General features: G+C 56.7%; 1 protein-coding gene across 1 annotated transcript in view; it reads left to right on the forward strand.

Moving 5' to 3' along the window:
- The first annotated feature begins 237 nt into the window (after nt 1–237).
- Nucleotides 238–8,207, forward strand: part of LOC119095108 (putative ATP-dependent RNA helicase DDX47) — a 13,324-nt gene continuing 5,354 nt past the window's right edge. The window contains exons 1-10 of the mRNA XM_037217996.1: nt 238–247; nt 1,277–1,408; nt 1,776–1,888; nt 2,415–2,548; nt 3,139–3,256; nt 3,773–3,889; nt 4,498–4,600; nt 6,090–6,260; nt 6,925–7,013; nt 7,538–7,587. Coding sequence (XP_037073891.1) covers nt 238–247; nt 1,277–1,408; nt 1,776–1,888; nt 2,415–2,548; nt 3,139–3,256; nt 3,773–3,889; nt 4,498–4,600; nt 6,090–6,260; nt 6,925–7,013; nt 7,538–7,587 — 1,037 coding nt within the window. The remainder of the gene's footprint in view (nt 248–1,276; nt 1,409–1,775; nt 1,889–2,414; nt 2,549–3,138; nt 3,257–3,772; nt 3,890–4,497; nt 4,601–6,089; nt 6,261–6,924; nt 7,014–7,537; nt 7,588–8,207) is intronic.

Below are 8,207 nucleotides of genomic sequence, written 5' to 3' on the forward strand. Positions count from 1 at the left end.
GCATGTATAAAAACTGAATGTCTGCCATAACAAATTGGCCACTAACATCCCAGCTTGTTTTATATTCAATAGAAATACCAATATTTTTAGTACTTGTAGTGCCATTGTCATGAAATATTTCAGTTTTTGGCATGTTTGTTGGATCTAAATTTAAACTATAAAGAACATTTGCATATTAAACCCAGAGAACATACAAGATAAGTGTGTGCGCTGATGGGCAATGTGATAACATTTCAAATGTCCCCAGGTCAGTAAAAGATCCTGCTTTTCTGTTGCCAAAGCCATTAAGATGTCATCTGATGATGAGCCAGCCCCTGATGGCTCAGAAAAGATTGAAGCCTACCAAGACAAGCTGGCATTTGCTGATTTGGTAAGCTGAATTACATGACATTTAAGTATTATTTTGGCACTTCGCCATTCCACTACAGATGTTTGTAAATGGATGGAACCATGCTAAAATGTTAAGTAGAGTTTTTAATCAGATGTCTGGTATACTATGTCTTGTGCTATGTGCTAGTGGCCAGGTGTAGGCACATTGGAGTCATGTAGATGTTTGTGTAGTCAGCACTGTCTTCAGGTATCATGTCCCATCTGGAGCTTTGGCATGCCTTGCTGACTAGCTGATGCATCCTGCAGGGCATAACTGAGGTGCTTTGCACAGCCACAGAGAGGCTCAAGTGGAGCAAGCCAACTCAGATCCAGTGTGAAGCTGTTCCTGTTGCTCTGCAAGGTAATGACACATGATGCCAATTGCACGTATACTCTCCTTACTTGTTTTTTAAATTATGGTACTCCTTTTTTAAAGATGTGTCATCACTTTTTTCTCCAAGTTTGCCTTGTTCAAATCCTCTCACTTTCCATGAGTTTGAGATCTATGGCATCCTCACCAGGCTGTGCTTGTGAATGTCCAAAGTCCAGGCCAAAGATCACATCAACTGGGTCTGTGATAGCTGCCTATTAGTAGGGAAGAACATGTCAATCAGGTTTCAAATGTACAAGGCTGCAAAGGATGTGAGTAGTCTGGACAGCCCATCTTCTAAAGCCACCATCTGTGTTAGCTTATTGAAGTATTGCATTCCTCCATACATGTCCTGCTTGTGGCCACTACTGTCCCAACATACCACGCACCGCAGTCGCGACAAAAACATGAGTCTGCGCTACACTACTCAAACCAAAGATACACTTACCCTTCTACCATTGTGCCATGTCTCTGAGTCACTCAGCCCCCATTGTCCCCTGACGTCCCTGCATCGAACCCTGTCTGCGTGTCCCGCAGGCAAGGATGTGGTGGGCTTGGCCGAGACGGGCTCGGGCAAGACGGGCGCCTTCGCGCTGCCGATCTTGCAGCGGCTGCTGGAGGCGCCGCAGCGATTGTTCGCGCTCGTGCTGACGCCACCAGGGAGCTGGCGTACCAGATCTCTGAGCAGTTTGAGGCGCTGGGTGAGTGCTGGACCATGGCGGGGGTGGCGGAGAGGAAAGCTAACTAGGAAGTAGAGTGTTTGAAAGCAGTATGGGCTGTAGGGAGCGTAAAAACTAGTTGTTGTTGGTGGAGTTGATAAACCCTGAAGGACGGCAAGTTTTTAGTTCGAAGTTTTAGTGTGACATGTTAAAAGTTTCAAGATGGATTAGCTGGTCTTGCAGGCATGCTCTTGTACAGCTTGATTGTGATTTCAGAAAACTCCCTTTGCGTTTAGCGCTGAACGGTGGCCAGTGGCGCCGTCCACGCCGCGTCTGTCCGTGACGCCGCCACCACAGCGCTGCTCCTCCTACCGCAGGCGCTTCGATCGGCGTCAAGTGCTGCGTCATCGTGGGCGGCATGGACATGATGGCGCAGAGCCTGATGCTGGCCAAGAAGCCGCACGTCGTCATCGCCACGCCCGGTCGACTGGTGTGGACCATCTGGAGAACACCAAGGGCTTCTCGCTGAGGTCGCTCAAGTGTCTCGTGAGTCACGTGAATCACCGGAGAACACTGAGCATCTCCCACACTGGCAACTGCGGGGTCGGGCCGCGTCATGTGTTGTTTTGCAGTGTTATGCTGTGGCAACTTTGGGATCGGGCCATGTTATGCGTTGCCATCACGCCACACCAAGCTGTGGCATCTGTGGGGTCGGGCCACGTCGTGTGCTGTCACCACGCTGCATGTGTGGGGTCGGGCCACGTCGTGTGCTGTCACCACGGTGCACCATGTTACGTTTGTTATATCTCGTCAGACTGCATACTGCCCATGGCCTGTCACACTTGGTAGCGACGCGACATGCCTTCCACACCACATGCCTTCGGTCTCGGTGCGCCATTTGTGCTGCGCCGGCTCACCTCACGCTCCACGGTGTGGCTTCCCCCTCGCGTGACGCCGCATCACATGGTGCCCGTCGTGTGACGTCATGCGTGACGTCACGTCGCGTCTGACGTCAGGTGATGGACGAAGCGGACAGGATCCTCAACATGGACTTCGGCGTGGAAGTGGATAAGATCGTGAAGGCAATCCCTCGCGAGCGGCAGACCTTCCTCTTCTCCGCCACCATGACCAAGAAGGTGTGCTCCTATTTGCAGGGATTCTGTAACAATAGCAATCATGCACGAAAGCGGCGGATGTCGCGGGCTGGCAGCGACGCTGCCGGCGGCCATTTTGCGGTGTGTTTTCCTTTGTTTATTTCATTAAACAAGTAAATATAAATGTTGATCCCTGTTCAGTTGGGCGATCGCCGCCATTTGCCCCTCAGCAATGCGCAGTTGGAAATGACGCCGTAATGTACCAGCATGACTGATGTTGCGGTCGCCGCCCATGTCATCAAAACATACGAAGTAGGAAAGTTGAATGATGTGCGTGCAGTAACATACTTTAACAGTTTGTTCGTCGGCACCACGCGGTTCGGTCTTGACTGGTGGGTTGGGGGGGTGGAGCAGCGAGTTGTATCTTTCCAGACCTCAGCGAGCGGGTCTGGATCAGTTGCCCCCAACAATGTGGTATTCATATTTAGGATAGCTGCCGAGTCTGCTCCTGTTGTAGTCCGCCGCGACCGCTGTCGTCGTGTCCGCTGAAACGTGTCGCGCCCGGGATTCGAACCGGGCCCCGTGTGTGACGAGCGCGCTGCCCTGCCGGCCGGTGTCGCTGACGCCGCCTCGGCGGTGCCGGCAGGGTCAAGAAGCTGCAGCGCGCGGCCCTGCGCGACGCCGTTAAGGTCGAGGTCTCCAGCAAGTACCAGACGGTGGACAAGCTCCAGCAGTACTATCTCTTCATCCCAGCCAAGTACAAGGTGGGGGGCCTGCCTTCTGTACCACGCAGCCCTGTTTGGTCTGTTGCCGTGTCGCTGGCCTCGCTGGGTTTCGAAAGGTTGTGAAGGGCCGTGAGCTATATTTTGCGATATTCCTTCAGATATTCCTTCATTTTGCCTTATGTCATACGGGTTGGTAATGTTTAGACATTTTTCCGTTCGATCTCGTAGTTATATCCAGTTGTCATGTTGATTAGATTGATAAGTTTTTTTGCAAGCGATCATGGTGCTGTGCAGGTGCGGGTGCCTGCTCCTTGTGCAGGGCTGTGTGACCGTATAACCTTAAAATGCTGCACAGCCATGCACAGCATGCTCAATTGCACCCATGAATTTGCATAAGTGCTTGATGTCGTGCTCAATTTCTTTAAAGCTCTTACAAGCCGTGTCCTTTCTTATGGACCGTGACAGTCGACCACTAATCTGCCCTCGGCCCTCATCATGAACTGCCGGCGTTGACCTCTGGCGTGACCTCTAACCATGACCTTGGCTGTGCCGCAGGACGTGTACCTGGTGCACATCCTGAACGAGCTGGCCGGCAACTCGTTCATGGTGTTCTGCGGCACGTGCAACAACACGTTGCGTCTCTCGCTCCTGCTGAACGCGCTCGGCCTGCCGGTACGTGCCCTCCGCGACCTGACCTAACCTACTGGCCTCCACTAGTACAGGCATCCCATGGCCGAGACTTCTGCTGGTGTGAACGGGGTTGTGGCCTTGCAATGGCGTCTTAACTTTGCGTGACTCGCCGGTTTCGTGTTGATTTGGTTTGTTCCCTGTGATTTTCATCATGTAAGCAAATTCATGGGTACTGGAACCAAATATGTCTGCTGCCTTGGCGTTGACAAAGGCTGGAATGCGGGCGATTTTTTTATGGTTTTTCCCCTAAACAGTGCATGACTGAATGTCACAAAGGTGCATTTGAAATTGATGGCATAACACTTATGATATTATGATATGCGGTGATATGATGATAATATTTAATTATAGAATGATATTAACAGTGCTATAATGAAGTTAGGAATGATAAATCAATGATGGCAATGGCCATTCGTGGTAAACAGAGCCTTTGGCCAGTTTTTTCTGCACTACCTCTCCGGTGGCGTCAGAGCCCCGCGCTCTCACCAGCTAGCACTTGCAGCCCCTTTACCCTGACGAGTGTGACGAATCCCGTCACGAGCTGCGGCACGGACCGGGCGCGTGGCCTGACGCCGCCTCCGGCTCTCCAGGCGATCCCGCTGCACGGCCAGATGACCATGAACAACGGCTGGGCGCGCTCACAAGTTCAAATCGAAGAACAAGCATCCTACTGGCTACGGATGTGGCGAGCAGGTATGCGAGGGAGGGGGGCACGACCGGTCGGTGCCGGTTGCATCCCTGGTCGGTCGTGCCGGGCTGACCCGGACCGGGTACACCCCCGGCCGGTCGTTGCCCGGCTGACCCTGTCGGGATACCCCGGCCGGTCGGCGCCGGGTGACCCACCTGCACACCTCTGGCCGGTCGTGCCGGGGCTGACCCGGACCGGGGTAACACCTCCGGTCGTCGGCGCCGGGCTGACCCAGCCGGTTACACCTCCGGTTGGTCGACGCCGGCTGACCCTGGCCGGGACACACACTTCTGACCGGTCTGCCGGGTCGGCTGCTACGCCTGCTGGTCCCGTGCCAGGCTGCTAGGGTGTCGTGGCGTGAACTGGGCTGCGAGGTGCAGAAATGCGGTGAGAGCGGTCCCGGGTGCTGGGCTGCTGGATCGGCTCACATTACGTGTTGTGTTGCCAAACGTCCCAGATTTGAGAGACTGCTAGGCCGCACTAAGCATTGAAACAAACTAAAGCGAATTAAAGCACGGCCTATAGTAATGTCGTTTGTGATTTGGCCTCGGGGGTGGCTGGTCGGGATGCAGACGGGAGTCTTGTTGCACCCCACGTGACAGGCAGGCCCCTGGGCTGGGCAAAATTACAGCTCATGCAGCGCAATCGTTTGGCGTTTGCCAGCACCCCAAACTACGTCACTCGCTTGTCAAGAATATAGCTGGGCCACTAAAACTTGACACCAGAGTATGCTGGCGGAGAATAAGTTGGATGTGATAAGATGCGGACCGTTCCCGCACGAGGTCGGTGTCGTGTCGCTTGCACCGCCCGTCTCTGCAGTCAGTGTCAGTCCGGCCTGGAGTTATAACTCAGATGGGTGCTTCAGATCGGCACAGATCCGTGGGACTTGCGAGTCTGTTCACCGGAACCTCAGTGTGCTTCGGCCCTGTGCGCTGTAACGGAATGAACCGATAGCTAACGCGTGACTAGTTTGGCTGTCAGTTTTTGGTCAGCAGTAGGCTTGCGCGTCCCGCCCTGACATCTGTCCGTCCCGCCCTGACATCTGTCCGTCCCGCCCTGACATCTGTCCGTCCCGCCCTGACATCTGTCCGTCCCGCTCTGACATCTCTCCGTTCCGCTCTGACATCTGTCCGTCCCGCCCGCCCTGACATCTGTCCGTTCCCGCCCTGACATCTGTCCGTCCCGCTGATATATGTCTGTCCCGCCCGACATCTGTCCGTCCCGCTCTGACATCTCTCCGTCCGCTCTGACATCTGTCCGTCCCGCTGACATCTGTCCGTCCCGCTCTGACATCTCTCTCCGTCCGCTCTGACATCTGGCTGTCCCGCTGACACCTCTGCCGTCCCGCTCTGACATCTCCGTCCGCGCTCTCCGTTCCGCTCTGACATCTGGCTGTCCCGCTCGGATATCTGTCCGTCCCGCTCTGACATCTGGCCGTCCCGCCCAGACATATTTCCGCCCCGCTCTGACATCTGGCCGTGCCGCTCCGCTCAGGGGCTGGACATCGAGCACGTGGACGTGGTGGTCACTTCGACATCCCGACGCACAGCAAGGACTACATCCACCGGTGTGGGCGGACGGCGCGCGCCGGCCGCGCTGGCCGCTCCGTCACGTTCGTCACCCAGTACGACGTGGAGCTGTACCAGCGCATCGAACACCTCATCGGTCAGTGAAAGAGTGGGCGGGACTGGGGGTACGCGCGCTTACCCCGCAGAATGTGGTGGGGGTGCGATGGGAACGGCTGCTAAAACCATTTGCGGGTACTGTTTTACAGATTGCAGACTTTGAAAAGTTGCGGAAGGATGGGAAATGTTTATAAGATGATATTTGTTGTACAGAGGTGATTTCAGTGTGTTGTCTTTGCAAGCATTGCAGTGGGTGGCTGCAGACCAGGCCATGCGGAAGTACTGAATTCATTTTGACTTTATCCAGATTTTCTTCACTTAGTCTGGTTGTTTGGCATGCCTCCCGTAACGTAGGGGAATAGTGTATGACATCATTGTCTTCCCATCACCGCATTTGTCTCTGATGTGTCTCCAGGACGCTCCTGCAGTGTCCATCGAACACAGTGCCTTCTGCATTTGTCCATTCACATTGCCATTGACATGCCCGCCTCCCCCTCCCCCTCCCCCTCCCCCTCCCTGCGGCGTTCATTCTGTGCCGCACGTCCATTGTTCCGCGCCCGTCACCTGTCCACCGCCGCTTCTGACGCTCTGCGAGCGGGGTGGCCGCCACTGGCCATCGCCCCGCGCCCGTCACCTGTCCACCGCCGCTTCTGACCCTCCGCGAGCGGGGTGGCCGCCACTAACCGTCGCCCCGCGGCCCGTAGGCAAAAAGCTGCCGCAGTACGCGGCGGCCGAGGACGAGGTCATGATGCTCCAGGAGCGGGTCATGGAGGCTGACCGGCTCGCCAAACAGGTCAGCACCGACGCACCGACCCACGGCCGACCTGACGCGCCGCCTCACGGCCGACCGGACGCGCCGCCGGTTTGACCCCGGGACACGCTCTTCACCCGGACGCTGCTGTCGCTCGGCTTTCTCCACATCGGATGGCGGGAGTTGGGGAGTGGCCTTAGCGCTGTACCGGCTCGTGTTTGTGATCGTGCTCATGTTATCCGTATACACGTCTCCGTATTCGTAAACCGCGGCCCCCGCTTTCGGGAATGCCCGTTTCGTCCGTCGGCGACGGTTGTCCAGGTGATTAGTCCAAAGAAGAGACAAATGAAACGAAAACAATGTCTTTATTTCACGTTGGCCTTTGGAAATCGGTCGGCGGTCGTTGGCTTCCGTAGACGGGCTTCTGCGCAGTTGCGACCGAGCGTTATTCTCACATTTAAATGCTAACACGTCAACCACAGTGGCGGTTTCTCGCTGTCCTATCCTCGCCGTCACAGAGCGGGATCGCCGACCCTGACCGGTGACCTCCGGCCGTGACCCGACAGGAGCTGAGGTCGCTGGGCGACAAGGAGACGGGCCGCAAGCGGAAGCGGCGGCCGACGAGGAGGACGACGGCGGTGACGACGGCGAGACCGGCGTCCGGCGCCGGCTGCAGGGCAACAAGAAGCGGGAGGCGGTCGCCGGGGCCGCCGGTGACCGCGCCGGCGTGGACAGGGCAGGGGAGGTCTGCGGCTGAGGCGTGCGCAGGAGGCCGGGGAGGAGCGCACGGGAAAGGTGTTGTGTGAGTGCTGCGGTGGACAGGAACGTGGACTGCCGGTGAGCAGAGGTGCACACGGAACGTCGAGACCATGAAAGGGGACCGGCAGCAGGAATGCCTCGTCACTTCACTGGTAGGCAGGAGGCGACGAGGGTCGTGAAGAGGTCTCGCAGCCCAGAACTGCAGGCGACACAGGGATGGAGGACCAGGGCGGCTTGCCTGAAACCTGGTCCAGACCCTGCGCTGGCCGGCGTGGTTAAATGCGTTCGGTGTGGCAGCCTCCTCCAGCCCGCCGCGGCTCGGCAGACCGCTGGCCGACGCCGCTGGCCGCCGGTGCTGGCCGCCGGTGCTGGTCGACGCCGCTGGCTGGCGCGCTGGCTAACGCGCTGGCCCCCCACCCTCTGGCGGGCTGATAATGCGCTCGTCACCGCTGGTGCGCTGCGCCATCAGCGGTGGCG

This window comes from Pollicipes pollicipes, unplaced genomic scaffold (genome assembly GCF_011947565.3).
Source record: "Pollicipes pollicipes isolate AB1234 unplaced genomic scaffold, Ppol_2.1 Scaffold_4219;HRSCAF=4965_pilon_pilon_pilon, whole genome shotgun sequence".
NCBI classification, from domain to species: Eukaryota; Metazoa; Arthropoda; class Thecostraca; order Pollicipedomorpha; family Pollicipedidae; genus Pollicipes; species Pollicipes pollicipes.